The sequence below is a fragment of the Plasmodium gonderi genome (genome assembly GCF_002157705.1).
Source record: "Plasmodium gonderi DNA, contig: Chr08, whole genome shotgun sequence".
NCBI classification, from domain to species: Eukaryota; Apicomplexa; class Aconoidasida; order Haemosporida; family Plasmodiidae; genus Plasmodium; species Plasmodium gonderi.
This window is the reverse complement of record NW_021628933.1, coordinates 1742056-1760017: the sequence shown is the minus strand read 5'-3', so window position 1 is coordinate 1760017 and position 17962 is coordinate 1742056. Positions and strand designations below refer to the sequence as shown.

Below are 17962 nucleotides of genomic sequence, written 5' to 3'. Positions count from 1 at the left end.
AAAATATATATTTTATTCAAAAAAAGTGATAACAATGCAAAGGGTAAGATGGAGTGAGGGGGAAAAGCAGTTATTAAAAATTATAAATTTTGGGGGGAGGGTACAATAAATTAGGCATAAAAAGCGGCTATACTAAATTAGGCCTAAAATAATATAATCATAAATGTGGGAAGTAAAATAAAGAAACTACTCTATAATTACTATTCTACGTTTATGCATTCGTCATCCACGTCGATAGCCGAGAAGGTTGGTACATCCTCTTTCATTAATCCTCTTAACTGGAAAAGAAGCAGAAAAAAAAGGGCGAAAATATATGCATGCGCAAATAAGTAGGAAAATTTATTACACAAATAAGGAAGCAAAATATCTACAGTGTGCCTTATTTAAATTTGAAAAATCGATTCTTCAGAATAAAACATGTGCAAGCTGATGCAAACGTCGCCACCATATTTGCATAACGCACACAACATGGTAAAAAGGATCAAAAAATGAAGACGTTTATTTTTACCTTTATAAGTTTATTATCTTCAGCTAACTTGGCCCTTTGGAGCGCTTCCTGTCGATCGGCCTCGTAAAGCTCATCCAGGTTTGTCGAAAATTCCTAAAAACAGGGTGCGCGGTGAGAGTAAGGGGAAGGAATACGAGAATGTGCAGAAAAATATGTGAATTATTGTAAATAAACACACAACAAAATATGTAATGTGTCTACAAATGTACACACAATGAACATATGATTGAAGAATAATAATAAATGCTATATAATCACAGTCCTACCTTCAGTGATATCAACAGGTCACGCACGAACCCTCTGAATGCTGATGGTGATTCTACACAAAAATTAAATAAATCCACAGAAAAAGTTTCAATTTGTTTCTGGTTTAAATTTTCAAAAGATTGAGTTAAGAATGTTTGCACATGCTTTATTATATGAGGCTTGGTTATTTCTGCCTCGGGAATATTCACCACTTCAAATTCTAACAGGCGTAGCATGTTCATAAGAATAATTGTCTGGTAATGAAATCCAGATTTGTGAAACGAATCTGTTAAGGTTTTGAACACTTCGTTCAATATGATATAGTAAAAAGCTTTGCAAAATTCTTCCAAATATTCTTTTTTCTTTATAATAATGTTATGGAGAAATTGATGTGTTATCCTCAATCCGTGATCTGCAACTGAAGGATGTTCATGTTTAATGGCCCATAAAAGGGATTGAATAAAGGTATTAAATATTTCCGAATCTAGGGTAAATAAATAGTCAAAACAGTGTCTAACACACGCATCTAAGAAATTATAAAATTTTTCTCTATGTTCTGGATATGATGAAAAATCATTTTTTATCATGTCAATGGTTGGTAATAATACATAGTTTAGCACAGTTGGTAAAATTGGGCATGTCACATTTTCAATTTTTTTAAAAACAGTAGATAATAATGAAAATACTTCTGCGTCTTTTATATGAGGATTGCTATCTCGATAATCTACCAAAATGGTTTCAAGTAACACATTTAATATATTACTGGTCATTTGGAAATTAATTTGTTTGGCTTCTTCCACTGTTGGTAAATGTACATCTGTTGATTCGTCAATTTCGTTTTTCATTTTTTTCTGTTCCTTTTTTAATAACTCCGCTTCTAACTCTTGTATATTGTAACAACTCCTTTCTATGGTGGTTTCTATCAGATGTAAAAATTCTCTTTTCATTAAAAACAAATTCCTGAACTGAGCATGCTTAATTCGTTTAGTCCCATTCGTTTCTACTTCCAAATTTATGAACTTACTGTACAATTGATAAATCTTTAAAAAATCCAGAAAAACTAAATTTAATTGTTCATAATAAAAATAAGACAATGCATATGCCAATCTACAATTAACTCTCACAAAAGTAATAATCAGTTTGGAATTTTCATAAGTACACAAGTGCTCCAACACTTTCATATCATTAATAGCATTCCCATTAGATGTGTTATTATTTAAAAGATTGGGGTCATTCATATCCTTAATTCCATTATTCGTGTAAATTAACGAATTCCATAAATCCATTAATTTACTCATCAAAATTTTTATGCTCTCTTGTTTTTCTTCATAGGGGAAACAAGATATAACATGGGCAATGGCTTCATAAAGTAAAAGATTTAATTTTTCCGGTAATTTATGCATTATATTATTATGAAATTTTATAAATGTACTAAAAAAGGATTCATTATTATCATTGGTATGATTATTTTTCGCTATGACATTTTTACATTGCTTACAAATTTTTAAAATCGTTTCTGCTGCCATATCTTGTACCTTTTCATTTTCTGCGAATTCAAATAATTTTTTCATAACAGTTTTTAGAAATCTCCAATGAAGTTTTAAAAATCGATGATATTGACTTACAATGTACATAACACAAGATGCTAAAATAGCTCTATTTTCTTCTCCATTTTTTACCTCAATCATATGTAAATATATTCTCAATATATACATTAAAAAGTCTTGTTCTTTTTTAAGAGTCATACACATAGAAATTGAACCAACTGCGTAACTTATTCTGTTAGTTTTTGTGCTATTCCATATTTCATTTTTGTTTGTATTCTTTAACGATTTTTCTGATTCTTTATTCAATAGCTCTACAATCAGTTCCATCGTCTTTTCTGAACCCAAATATGTTAAATATACCAATGTCGTTTTCATAGTATTGTACAAAGAAATTTCTGTTGTGTCTGGTTCAAAATCTCTAACCACTTCTCCCGTTTCATTATCATAAGAAATGTATATTTCCTGCGGTTTCGCCATTTTTTCTATAACTGTTTTTCTTATATCATTTAAGATAAATTCGTATAACTTAATTCTTGGGCACATTTTTTTAATGTCCGCTGGTGTTAAATCAATTTTATCCAAAATGGATGAGTATTCATTGATATTTATTATACTACTACCATTGCTACCACTGTTTGTGATTAAGCTTGAATCATTATTCATAGTTGCAAAGCTGTAAGCTTTTCTATTACTTAATGAAGATGATTCTAAATTTATGGGAATACCCATAGATTGTGTAGCTATGGAATTATTAATATCATTTGACACGTTAGCACCAACTTTATTTTTTAAATTGTGTTCTTGTTCTAATCTTGTTATTAATTCTCTTATTAACTGTTCAGTGAAAATATTATAATAATCAATAATTATAAGAAAAACTTCCTCCATATTGCTATTAGCTAGCATATTTAAAAATTTAAAAACGATATTAACATCATTCGTATTATTATTTTTTTCTACAATTTTTTCTCTATAATTTCGTAAAAAACTAGTTATACATATACTTAACTGCAAAAAGTATTGTTCCCAAAATATTTTCAATTCAGGTGGAATATTTTTCATTTCATTAGCATTTGGCAGTAATTTAATTTTGCTAACTAATTTAGACCATAAATTGATAAACACATTATCAAAATAGATAATATTCTTTTCATCAATTTTTAACATAACTATTTCTTGTATGCATTTAACGCATTCAATTTTGTACGAAATATCATCCCAAAAATGATCAAATAATAGATCAATAATTTGTATATTTGTATCATTAAATTTGTATTTGTCAAAAATGTATGTTAATGGAATCCATTTAAAAAAATTAGATAAACAATTTAATGTTTGTTTAATTAGTGACGTGTTGGTATTCCTTTTATTATACACATTTGCTTCTAAAATGTATAAACATAAATTGTATACTTCTTGAAATTGACTTGCATATTCATTTCTTAATTTTTCTTTTTTTTTTTTTACTAATGTTTCATTCCCAAACTCAAATACTTCTTCACTTAGCATATTTAATAATTTCATATTATTCTCACATACATTTTGATTTAATTTTGCTGAATTTACTATATCTGGAATAAAACTAGACCAGGAATCTGGCCACTCCTTTTTCACAATTTGAATTAAAGTTTCATCCAATTTGTTTAACAAATGTCTATCCACTCCTACTGTTGTACCCTCTGTTGAGAGTGTTATAGTATAGCATGCAATAAAATTTTTCATTCCCTCTCTTTCTTCAGCTGGTAATATATTCCATTTATTATTTATACATTCTTCTAATATCTGTAACCCATAGAATTTTGTATTCACATTTTCACTATGTTCTAGTATGATAGATACAGATCTCCAAGAGTTGTCTAACATCTTAAATTGATTCAACAAATTCTGTGCGAAATCTCTTCGATTTTTGTCTTTCGTGTCTAAAAGAGCTTCAACTACATTGTCTAATAGCTTCAATTTCTCCGCGTCAAATGGCTGGTTTTTGTCTAACAGGGATAAAGGGTTGAATGATTCATTTTCCATTTTTATGATTTGTCTTCTTTCGTTTTCGTCTGTGTTTTCGTTTGTTCTCTCGTTTGTGCTCTCGTTTACGCTCTCGTTTATGCTCTCGTTTTCTGTTTCCTTATCTCTCTTTTTTTTTATTCGTTATTCAGTCTTCGCAAACACCCTTTTCTGTTGTCTATCTCCAAGTATGCGCGTTTTTCTTGTCCAGATTTTAATTTATAATAAAAAATACAGCATCTATAAGATTCCCTTTGAATTGCCACAAGCACTGTCACCAGCGTATAGTTGTTTTTTTTTTTTTTTTTTTCTTAAAACAAGTAAATATTTTGATAATTGTATGTGTGTAATTCTTTCACAATTGACGCTTCTTTTTTCCTTTTTTTTTTTTTTTTTTTTTTTTTGGGGTTTCTGTTTTGTTCTTTTCACTGTACAGAGGAGATTCGTTCAAATTACACAGATGAGTGTTTCTTTCTTTTATTCTTTTTTTTTATTTTCTTTTTTCCCCCTCTTCTCCGCATTCCTCGATAAAACAATATTCGTGTCGCAAAAACATAGGTGAACAAGCACAATCACACAAACATATACATATGCATATATACATTTGTACATAGGTGATCATCCACGAGTAAACCCTTCTTGGTGATCCATTAAAAGTATTCCTCTTGTACTATTACAAGATTAGCACAAAATGTGTTTCGATAAAAATAAGAAATCGGAAATGCGACGGGCGGTTGATGAGGTGAAAAGATGAAACGATGAAATGATGAAACGGTGAAACGATGAAATGATGAAACGGTGAAACGGTGAAACGATGAAACAATGAAACGATGAAACGATGAAACAATGAAACGATGAAAGGGAAAATTAATGAAATGAAGAAACAATGAAACAGTGAAACGATGAAAGGGCAAAGTAATGAAACGAATGAACGAATAAATCAACAATTATGTGTAAACGCGTTCAAGCATATTCATTTGACATGGCTCGCTGTAATATGTGTTCCATATTATTATTCTAGCGTATGATACTTGATAAAGTACACAAGAACTTATATATATAAAAGAAAGCAGGTCTCGGTTTTCTTTAACGTTTTGCGTATACACGTTTTGCACTTCACAGAGAAGGGCCATCTCATATGTACGTGAACAAGTGTATGGGTTATAAAAAGTGTTTGCGCGTGAGCTTATTGTATAATACATTTATACATACACTACGCATGGTCATGCATACATAAGGCGTAAGCAGTACACATACATCATCCTTGCACTCCTCGTATGCTTACATAAAAAAGAGAGATATTTTGAAAAAAAAAGGAATTTATGCTTATAATGGTGAAGCTCTTTTTTCAAAAAAGTTAAGTTCATAGGCAAAAAATTCCATAGGTATATATAAAAAAGTGTATTTATAACTAATGTATGAATAGTTCATGACTATATATAAAGTGTTCATATATGTTTATACATGTTATATATATGCATATATCTCTCTTAATGGAGTGTTCCCATTGCCTAAATTAATTACATAAAAAATGTTCGCTAACGTTAAAAAAGCTCATTTATGGGCACATAATATGATTGTGTTCTTATAAACTTTAATGTGCGCTATTTTGTGTTATATTCCCAATTTTATATTTCGACAAAATGTTCTATTAAAAAAAAAAAAAAAAAAAAACAAAGAAAAAAAAAGAGTGTTCTTCCAAAAATGGTATGAAGAATGGAAAGAGTTAATACACAAAAGTAAGAAATTGGGAAAATGGGCAAAATAAAGTGCGTAAAAATAATGGCGACAATATTATATTACTTGCATATATACATATTCAGAAATGTGAATACATGCATTTACATTTATTGTTTACATTTTTGCATTTACATAGGAAAGTTTCCTTATGTAAGCACAAATGCACATGTGTCATATGGATTTATTTACATTCCCCTTTTGTTCATATGCGTTTGCTCTTTGCGTGTAATTAATTAATTTAGCTGGGCTTTTTATTTATCTATATTCACATTTTCACATAACTCAGAATTTCACTAAGGGTTTCGCGAGTGCTACATCAAGGGACACAATAACTGTACACTATATTTATGTATATATATCAATGCCCTTTCGCTCTTCAACGCGTGTTCCATTTACACATGTTCATATAAATGTTCTTTAAATACGAATTCTACATTATTATGTCCGTATGTACGTATAAATGTGCTTTGAAAATGTTCACTTTTTATACAATTTTTATAATTTTTTTACCTTTTTTTTTTTTTTTTTTTTTTTTTTTTTTTAGTGCAACAAAAAATTTAATTTACCTTTGCACATTACTAATGATCGGGAAAACTAAAGTGTAGAATATGAAACACTCAGATTCTTAGAGAGAAAAAAACGTTTCTCCTCCCAATATTGGAACAATTAAGTACATAAAAGTATGAACATATAAAATATATATATATCTCTCCAAACTAATGCTTCCCTACTTTCACAATTATGTGTATTTCCCCCCTTTATTTTATTATTTTTTTTTTAAGCCCTTTTGTAGGCACATAATACGTGTGCATCCTTATGTAAATATGCCTTAAAAAAAAGCATACACAAAAATTATCCTTTCGCATGTAGAAATAAAATGTGTAATTACCATGTGATATATCATTTGCAAAAGAACAGAAGCTACAACACAAACTTAGTAATTGTTATATTATGCAATTTTTTATAAATTTCAAAAAATTTTAGGCAAACACAAAAAAAATTTCCTAATTTTATTTGCTTCCACGTTTCCCGAAATTAAAAAATAATTAACTTATTGCATTTTCATATATTTTGAAATATGAATTAGGCATTAATTTTTTTTTTTTTTTTTTTTTTTTTTGTTTTCACTGCACATTTTCCAGCTTGCATTTCTTGGGTAAAGAATGACAAACTTGTGTAATACAATATCACATTAATATGACTTACACAATAAAAAATGCGCTTCAAATTTCCATTGAAACTAATATCCCTTCAATTGGTGTAAAATAAATTGATAAAAGTGTTATATAAAGCACCTCTTCCAGTTTTATGAAAAAAACAAATTTGGATATATTAAAAAATGTTTGTATAATTTCATGAAGTATACGTTCATTTTCCACACATGTTTATCTCTCGCTAAGTTCACTGTTTTTATTTTGCAAGACATTTTTAACCATACACATAACAAGTAACCCTACCAAGTGTACATTTTAACCGCCGTATGAAACAGGAAAAATCACCAAGCAATGGGTATCTCCGTGGTTATTTTATTTTATTTTATTTTATTTTATTTTTTTTTCCTTCCTTGAATTATCCACACGAACTATTTTGTTTTGTGTATATAACAAATCATGCTATTCCAGTATGTGTTTTTAATAGGGGAAACATCCTACCCCCCCTGCTAATAAAATTTATGAACGGCAAGGGAGAAATTGCACTATTTTATGATAATCTTTCTTGTAAATTATATTGACTCATTTTATCACATGCTTCATATTAAGCCTTGTTTTCTAATTAAAATGTCCATAGTTTTTGTGAAAAATAAAAAAAGGAAAAGAAAAAACTAATAAAAACGTGCACGATGTGTAAATACTTGCAACATTATACATACACTAAAAGGAGCACAAAAAAAAAAAAAAAAAAACTTGTGTGATATATAGCGTACGAATTCATCATTCAGCTATTTCCCATTTCGTATTTTCCTTAGGCAAAACAATTCAATAGTCGAATTCTTCGTCAAAATAAATGCCACAATCATTAAACGTTTTTAAGAAAATGTCGCTTGTGATATTTCTATCGTTCGATGCTTCGGATGCCATGTCAATAACCATGAGCAGGTTTTTAATTGCTATGCTTTTAATAACATTGGATGATAGAACTTGTTCTATTTCGCTATCAGGAAAATCGTGATAATTTTCGTTCCTATTTTGCAAAACATTTCTAATAGATGTAGAGGAATTTAACAACGGAACTTCTATATTTACAAAAAAATTTTTAATCAATCCGACATCTCTCATAAATTGATATTCCGATGTCGTGCATATAATTAAAATTTTCTGATTTTCTTTCTTGGGTTTTTTTTTTATTAAAACCATTATTGCTTGTAAAATGGAGTTACTAAACCGTGGTCCAATGCGCGTATAATCAATTAACCGTTCAATGTTGTCCATAATAACTAAAGAAAGTGGAGTTTTATATGCGTCTTCGAATATTTTATTTATATAATTTATTCTACTAATTTCAGAATACCCAATTAAATTCTCAGGGGTAATAAATTTTGTAAAATGGAAATTAGCACTTTTGGCTAGGTAAGCAGCAATGGTGGTTTTACCTGTACCATTTTCTCCATATAACAAAACACTCAATAAATTTGTATTTGAATTTTCTACAATCTGTTTAATTAGCAATTTACAAGTATTTTCAATATTTTCATATTCTTTTCCATAATTGATAATTCCATTCGATAGAAGGCCATCAATAACATCCTCTTCAGCCCCGAATGCTGGTTTGGTCTCTTTCAGGGCTTTGAAAAAATCATTTTTTGTTATCATTATATCATCTGCATTGATTGGTTTAGTTAGATCATTAAAATTTATATGCCTTTCAAAAGCGTACGACACTGTATTTCTTACTAATCCTTCTATTTCTGCACCAGAAAAATTAGGTGTTTTTTCAGCCAGTTCTACAATATTAACATCTGGACTTAGTTTATTGCTTTTTTTCATACTTTTTGTATGAATATTTAAAATTTGAATTCTTCCTTCCTTATTCGGAAGGGATATTTCTATGTGTAATTCGAATCTACCAGGTCTCAACAAAGCATCATCAATTAAATCAATTCTGTTTGTCATTCCAATTAGTAGGATATTATTCAAACTATTAACACCATCAATTTTTGATAGCAACTGATTCACAATACTGTCATTTACTCCTGTACCACTTGAAGCGGCGCTACCTCTCTGTCGACAGATTGCATCTATTTCATCCAAAATGATAATGTGTAAAAGTGAATTTTCACCACTTTGTTTATATTCTAGTTCCGCATCTTTAAATAAGTTTCGGATGTTTTCTTCTGATTGTCCCACATACTTATTTAATATTTCTGGGCCATTAATAATTTTAGGTTCTCGTGCATTCAATGTTTTTCCTATCTGTCTAGCTATTAATGTTTTACCAGTACCAGGGGGCCCATATAATATAAGTCCTTTCACATGTTTTATACCTAACTGTTTTATTATATAATTCGGATATATTCTACTTGCAAAGGTCCGTCTAAATATTGTTTTAAATTCTTCATCTAGTGCACCTATTCCTAATTCTTCAAAGTTGAAATTACTTTTTATTATGTTTTTTTTTAAAACTTTTTTAGATTCTATAAATAATTTACCATCACTCATGCTTATAAATACGCATTCGGTATTTTCAAACAAAATCCCCCTATCGTAAATTCCATGACCATGTCCACTGTTACTCATTTCGTTATCATTACTCCTTTTAAAATATGAACCCATGCTACTAGGAAGACTCTTATTTAATTTCTTTATTTCATCAAACTGTGCAGTTTTCAAATCCTTTACAACACATTTTAACAAAATATCACCACATTTTAATGCCAATATTTGTCCTTTCGTTAGAATGTGATTAATAAAACTTTTTTTAAAGAATTCCTCCAAAATTTCATCCTCCATTTCGATTAATCGATCTGGCTTTACAAACAAAGTAACTTCTATATCTATGCTATCAATTGGGATAAAATGTATCAGGTCTCTTTTGTTTTCTCTATCAAGTATATTTACTTGTACCACTTCCTTCAGCTGAATCCTTGAAAATTCCCTTTGACACGTGTTTAATGCTATTTCTTCTTTCCCAATATTTCCATCACCTTTTAATATTAAAACTACGTTGGATATTTCTCCATATAATTCCGTTCCCTTGACACTCCTTTTTAGACTATTATACAAACTGGAATTGATAAATCCATAGTTTGTTAGCGCCAGTTCTTGTGATTGCAATTTGCAACAGTGCAAGTTTGTCACTGTCATTTTTTTTTTTACTTTTTCTTCCTTTCCTTTCGTAGTCTTGTAAATTAATACCTCCTTTATATATTCAACTATGTCAGAATTATTACCCCTGTTTTCTTCTGCTTATTCTTGGTACATCACCACAAATATTCGTACAATACAAAGCTACTTCACCTTAGTCATCGAGTTCTTTTTTTTTTTTTTTTTTTACATAGATAATTATCTATAATGATACACAAATGTTTCATACGTGCGTAAATATTGCAAAACAACTTTTTCCTTATTGCTGATTCTTTTTCCTCTTCTTCTCAAAAACTTCAACTCGTACAGTCAAATATGTTATGCCCTATTAAAACAAATGAAATTGAAAAAAAAGTTAAAATAAAATTACAGGAATCACTAAATAAAGTAGAAATAAACTGTCTCTGAATTTGTAACTTCGCGTGTAATTGTTTATCTATTTACCGTTATACACGATAACAAAGCAGAGCCAATTTTTACGTCAATTTGTTAGGGACTGAGCAACATAGTCCTCATCCGTCACGTTGTGACATGGTAGCCGTTCATTTCCTACACAAAATAGCAAATAATTATATCTTTGATTGTAAACTTGTTAAAACGTTTTATATATCCCTAAATTGGTCTTTTTAAAACAAGTAAATTATCTTCAGTTTGTTAAGTAGTACTCTTGATTTTTTAACTGAAGTGCGTTTGTTCATCTATTTACGACCTCACAGATACACAATTAGGTATTACGTTTTTATTATTTTTTTTTTTTTTCCTTAATTTTTTTTATTAGTTTGTATGCGTGTTACACTTGTGCTTCTTAAACTCCTTCCACTGTTGTAATATTCAAGTTACTCGTTTGTTCGTTCGTTTGTTCGTTCGTTCGTTAATTTATTATTTTTTTTTTTTTTTTAAAGCCATTTATTTTTCCTACCTCCTCTCATGCACATTCCGAATTCTCTTTCAAGCGCAACAATTTCAAGTTAACACATATCCATCACTAATTCTATGTTTTCTTCACGGTTAAACGTTTTGTATAAAAGTAGGTTGCTTAATATCAGTAGTGTAAATTCCTTTTTTTTTTTTTTTTTTTTTTTTGCTTGTTTCACCTGGGATGCATTTATTTTTCTCCCCCTTGTGAATTTTACTGAATGTAAAACAATGTACGTTTTTAACTTTGTAAAATTCTATTCTTATGCAGATGAATAAAATTGTTACAAACAATATTCGTAATGTCTTATGTTACAGATACATATAAATTAGATATAAAAAACAAAATTTCAATGTTTACCCATAGGCACTCAAAACTACCTAGTCAAAATTGGGCAAGGAAAAAAAAAAAAAAAAAAAAATTCCCCTTAATGCAAGTAATTTGAAGTTGCTCAAATTTTCCATTTTACATTTAGCCTTGTTTTTCTTTTCCGTCTTTTTCTATAAAATGTATACAAAAAAAAATTAAACATCAAAAAAATGAAAAAAAAAAAAAAAAAATCCTGGAACATTTTATCCAAATACAAATGTGTAAACTAATTAGAGCAAGCACAACAATTAAGTTTTTTGCTTACACTGTATTTTTTATTATAACCGTGTCAACACCTCAACAAATCAAAGTATTTTGATGTGGACAAAAACATTTTTTTTTATTGTTCGTACTATCCTACCCTATAAACAAACACGTATCTACGTTCAACAATTGTGTGCGTAAATAGGTATAAAAAAAGTACTCCCAGAAAATTTTACTGAATAGTGTTCAAATTAAAGAAGAGATTAATAAGGTGCATTTAATCCCCCCCCCCCTTTTTTTTTTTGTAAGCATTGAACTTTTCATTTGAAATATGTTTAACTACGTAATGCTTTATCATCCATTTTTCACATTTCATTTAGACGTACCTAATACGTCTCCTTGAGTGGTATATACCTCAGTTCCTGCGACTTCGTCAATTTCAACCCTTTTTCAGTAACCACACCATAATAAAATAAATAATCCTTAATTATATCATCCATATATCTCGGGGCAATTTGCGTACCTGCTACAAAGGTGTCAACACTACTAAGCAAATCAAATTGATTAAACCAAAAGGGCAAATATATTATAAGTCTCATATTGTCAATAAGCTTTGCGTAGGCTGTCAATATACATGTAAAATTCTCACATAAAGGAACTAATTCAACATTATTCTCTTTCAGGTATTCCTCTTTAATAACGCGATTTTCATTTTCAAAAACGGCATTTATGTCCATACGATCAATGTAATACTCCACCGTCTTGCTTTCATCTTTGCTTCCTTCTCTGCTTCCTTCTCTGCTTCCTTCTCCACTTCCTTCCATGCTTTCTTCTCTGCTTTCCACATTTATTTCAGCTTTACTTTCCATTTTTAATTTTCTTCTATCCCCCAAATGGTACACTAAAGGGGAATCATGCTTATTCCATCTTTTACGTTTATTTTTAGATGCACTTCTTGTTTTATTTATCCCCTTACAAAGACATATAACATTGTTAAAGAAAAATCTGCTAGCATAAAAATACCCCTGGGAAATCGTATTGGAGTTGAACCTATTAAACAGTAAACTGCTTAATTTTACATTTTTCAAGTAAAATATAGCACAATTGAAAATTGGGCCATTATTTGGATATTTGTAAACTTTGTTCACGCATTCACTGATACTCGAAAATTCATTTGTCATCTCTTTGGATTCTCTCCTTTCACGTTCGTTTAAGGGATTCCTAATTCTCCCCCGACTATTTTCTTCCACAGATTTATTATAAATTGCTAGCTCTTTTCCATTTAACAGGACCTCGTTCGTAACAACTGCTGTGTCTTTATGAGCGCGTCCTTCATGATATGAACTTAGGTCCTCTTTGGTTTTGCCAGAATTTTTCTCATCTCTCGGGTTGCTACAAATATTTGCATCATCAGCAACATCACCAGCTACATCACCAGCTACATCACCAACTGATGCTCCAACCGCTGCTCCAACCAACTGCAAGTGCCGCTTCACACACTCTTCATGCCCGTGAAAAAAAGCCTTTAGCATATTGCTATGCGATTGACTATAGGAATAAAATATTATTTTTTTAAATTTGTAAAAAAGGTGACAAAAAATTCGGAACCACCTTAATGTTTTGGGCTGCATTGAAGAGCCTTCCGAGATTTTCATAGTCTCTAGTGTATTGGCTTGTGTGTTGGCATGGGATGAAATATTCTGGTAGCTCACAAAATTGATTACTCTCACGAAATTCCTTCCAAAAAAATTCTGCATTTTTTTTTTAAAATAATCATACCTTTCTATATCCCCCAAATGTACTTCATAATCAGGACCACAAGAGTTTTTGTTTTTTTTTTCTTTCTCTGCATCTACCATGCTTTTACTATTGTAACTTTGATGGGTATACCACCTGTAGCCACTTCTTAGTAGACATTCATTTGCATCCAATTTGTTGGTCTTTCTAACATACGATTCGTCCATGTAGCCTTTTAAAGTATTTCCTGATTGATTAAAATTGAATTGGTTGTATTGTTTCTCCTTATCGAATGACATGTTAAAATTGTGAAATAAAAAATTACACTCATTTAGGTTACTATACTGACTTATAACGTTAAATAAGGAATATGTCTCCGAAATTAAGGAAACATTTGAATTGTTAAAATTTAAGATGGCATATATATCATTTCTTCTGGACAGTTTTATAAGAAAAAAATCATTGAACATATAAGATAGATATTCTTGTTTATTTAAACTATTTTTTACGCTTTCTACACATTTTAACGAGTCAATTTGAATAATAAAATTACAATTGCTTAGGAAAATATTTAAGTTTAGCAGAAATAATCCAATATTTGTTATCCATCCAAAGGTGTTAATAACCACAGGGTAAAAGCACAAGTTCAATTTATTTATTACTTTTTTTTTCTGCTTCTTTTTCTTAAAATATTTATGGAATAAATATATGTATAAATACTCCAAACAGGAAATGTAATAATCTACATTTTCACCGATGGAACAACTTCCAAAAAATATTTTTTTAATACATTTGGCTTTTTTCTCAAAAAAGTTATAATTATTTAATGCATGTTTTATTTTGTATATGGATAAAAAACCACTCACACCTATGATTGGCTGTCCTACATCGATATCTACTAAATATACAACCTTGTGATAATTCAATAAACTGTTTATAAAATTCATAACTAGCAAACTTTTCCCCTTCCCTTTATCTCCCATTATCATAACACTGAAAATGTTGCAGGTCTCTTTAATTCTTTTGTCATACATATATTCATATTCAAAAATTTTGCTATTTATTCTATTCTTTTTGTAAAATTCCCACTCCTCCAATTTTCTTAATTTATTTCCATTATTTTCCCATCTGCTTCTGATTGGGTAACTTGTCTCTTCTTCTCTCAGTTCTCTTCTTTCTTCTGTCTCTTCAGTTTTTTCCTGATATTCATGAGGGTTAGGGTTAGTATCATCATTATCTTGCTTCTCACACTGTGTGCTTCTATCCTTGTCGTAGTTCCTGTCTGAACCGTGGCCACCACTTGCGTGGTTAGCAGAAACTTGAACCCCAGTACTTTCTAGCACATTCCTCAACCGATAGCTTTTCCCATTTTGCATATAACGTAGGAACTCCCTCAAAATATAAGACTGCTGATATGTCTCAATATATGGACTATTATTTTTCTCTAAATTTGACAAGTTTAGCTTTTTACTGCAGTTTTCATTGAAAAAATGATAAAGAAAATCCTTTTTTTTTTCAAAGGCAATAATTATTGGATACTTTTCTATAAGTGGGTTTAAATTTATAGTATTCGTCATGTGTACACTGATCAAAGTGCTAATGTTATCTCGGTCTGGGTTCATCAAATATTCATAAAATTCTTTTCTTTTAATATTGTCTTCTTTTAACAAATTCAATCCGTATAAATAATTCTGTAGTATTAAATGAGCACATTCGTTTAAATAATAATTTCCTCCATTCCATTTCCCAATATTAAAATTGGAACTCTCAAATATTTCTGTATTTTCATTCAAAACATTTATATCATTTTCCTTTTTCTTAGTTTTCCATATATCACTTGTATTAATTTCTTTATTTTTTTCTAATACTTCACTGGGATCAATGAAATTTGACAACGTCCCACTTCTGCTACAGTAACTGCAACATTTGGAATCATTTGAAAAAAATATAAACTTGTTATCCTCATATTTTATGCTACTACTATTCAGTGCTATTAATTTGAATAATGGGTAAAAATCTGGTATACGTACATCTGTGTAATTCTCTGATGGTTTTATTATTTGTCCGTTAAATTGGGTCAATCCTTTTATAAGACGAAAACGAAAATGGCCCCTCAAGAAAATACATTCATCATAATTTAGACCCAATAAATATATTTTCTTTTTATGAATTTCCTTATCGCAACTTTTCGTGTGTATATATCTCCATTCATAACCAAACTTAATTTTTCTAACTGTGTCATATGACTCCAGAAGATTGTATTCAAAATTATTGCGACACTTTTGATAATCTTCGGAATAGAACATTTTTCGATCCTTAACTTTCGTTGTTTTTTTTTTTTTTTTTTTTCTTATTTCTCCTCACTACTAGTAGATATCCTTACTTTCATTCAAAATGAAAAACAAAATGGAAGTGTATTAAAAACAATGTATATCACTGTTGTGCATTTTAACTTGAAATAAAAAAAAACGGAATAGATCCACACACATTCCTTTCCTCTTTCCTTCATGAATTGATTTCCCAAAAGACAATTATTTTATTTATTTCAGATGAGCAAAAGTCATATCTCTTCTTGTACATACATATTCTTTCGCAAATGAAATATATTCGTTCTTCTCTAATCTTTTCCTTCTGAGCCTTAGGTGTGGTAAAAAAAATTCCTATATTCGTCAGAATTGACTCCTTTTTTTTTATAATATTTTGCAAATCTTATAAGTTCCATATAAATTTCCATTTATCATTGTTTTCGAGTGAAACGAATAGTTCCTTTCATAGAACGACATGTTTCAGAAATCTACCTATGAAATTTAGTTATCTGGCACGGATTTTGTAGTAAAATCTTTTGGTTCATCTATATATATATATATATGAATGGATATGTACTTATCGTTTTTTTTTTTTTTTTTATTTACAAATTCAGCGTTTTCACTTCGGTTACGATGTAGACTGTGTTTTTCCTTATAGAAAAATTGTGAATTTAAAAATACATAATCCACGTAAAAAAGGGACACATGTGAAACAAAAAAATAAAGTAGGAAGAGAGAAAATGATGGAAATAATAAAAATAATGAAAATAATTCACAAACCACCCTTTGTAAGGCAATTCTTGAATACTTATTTTTGCAGCGTGATTAAAAAAATAAAAGGGAAAAAAAAAAGATTTTTTTTTTTTTTTTCTTATGTACTCGATTAATGGCACATTCCGTTTTCGTTAAAGTTTTCGTAAGGCAAGTGTTCAAGAAAAAACCGTATGTCCAAAAGGGTATCATAAAAAACATATTATGCATAGAGAGACCAAGTCGTTTATAGTATATCAAATGTATTAATCAAATGAAAAAAAAAAAAAAAAAAGAAATGGGTAATAAGCAAGCATACGTAGGGTGTAATAATCAATCCCTAAGCAGAAAAAAATAGTGCTCAAATGGGTTTCTCAATTTGTGAACAATGTGTTGTTGTACTTGTTTATGCTAACGCAAAACGTGCGAACTCTTTAGAACTACATATAAGTGATAACCTTTTTTTCCCTTTTCTTAATATTTGAAAAGATGACAAGACTTTAGGCTTTAAGCTCAAAGTAGCAAAGTGAGAATATCTAGAAAAAAAAAAACGCTCATTAATTTTTCTGTCATCGTCCCTTTAACTGAGTTGATCCATCAACGTTTGCCCTTTTACCACTTTTCTTATTTGCACCTTCCATCTTTTAAAGAGAGTGGTTTAAAAGCACCCCCACTATGGGATGCGCAACAGAATTATCAGCCATCGAATGAGTCCATTCCACATAGTATCATATTAACAGGGTGCAAAAAAAACGTTGTTGAAGAAGAGTAGAAAAATTGAAAAAAGAAATAAAAGAAAAGAAAAAGTTCACAGCATAGTGTTATTTACTTATGCTGTTATACACATGTAGGCATGATAAAAGGGGTCACATGTGTGTGTACACAAATTCTCACAAAAAAAAAAAAAAAAAAAAAAAAAAAAGGGAGCCTAGTAACAAAACTCCACACCTTAACACGTATGCATATAACAAAAAATTAAGAACACACAAGTTTCATGTTAGGACTATTACACATACACATGATGATATGAGAAATTTATTTTCTTCTTTAATGCACACACACTTGAAGATGAAAAAACCATTAAATTATATGTAATCATAACCACTTTTAACCAATCCCCAATCTATTTTTTGTAGACTTTTGATTTTTTTTTTTTTTCTGCATTTTTTCATTTACTTTGAGTGCTTATTTTCGTGCTTTTTTCTCACCATTTTTGTTCCCCATTTTTGTTCCCCATTTTTATTCCCCATTTTTATTCCCCATTTTTATTCTTCTTTTTTGCTTTCCCCTTTTTGCTTCTCCTTTTTTGCTTCTCCTTTTTTGCTTCCCCTTTTTTG

At 29.6% G+C, this 17962-nt stretch overlaps 3 protein-coding genes across 3 annotated transcripts; all 3 read right to left on the bottom strand.

Moving 5' to 3' along the window:
- Positions 1 to 200: 200 nt before the first annotated feature.
- On the bottom strand, positions 201 to 4323 carry PGO_083550 (exportin-1; the record flags this gene model as incomplete). The annotated part of the gene is made up of 3 exons (XM_028687577.1): positions 201 to 278; positions 509 to 601; positions 775 to 4323. 3 exons carry the CDS (start codon positions 4321 to 4323, stop codon positions 201 to 203), a joined length of 3720 nt encoding a protein of 1239 aa, XP_028543378.1.
- Positions 4324 to 8018: 3695 nt separating this feature from the next.
- Positions 8019 to 10343, bottom strand: PGO_083540 (N-ethylmaleimide-sensitive fusion protein; the record flags this gene model as incomplete). Its single annotated transcript, XM_028687576.1, has 1 exon — positions 8019 to 10343. The coding sequence occupies one exon, from the start codon at positions 10341 to 10343 to the stop codon at positions 8019 to 8021; it is 2325 nt and encodes a 774-aa protein (XP_028543377.1).
- Positions 10344 to 12218: 1875 nt separating this feature from the next.
- On the bottom strand, positions 12219 to 15875 carry PGO_083530 (hypothetical protein, conserved; the record flags this gene model as incomplete). The annotated part of the gene is made up of 1 exon (XM_028687575.1): positions 12219 to 15875. One exon carries the CDS (start codon positions 15873 to 15875, stop codon positions 12219 to 12221), a length of 3657 nt encoding a protein of 1218 aa, XP_028543376.1.
- Positions 15876 to 17962: the final 2087 nt, after the last annotated feature.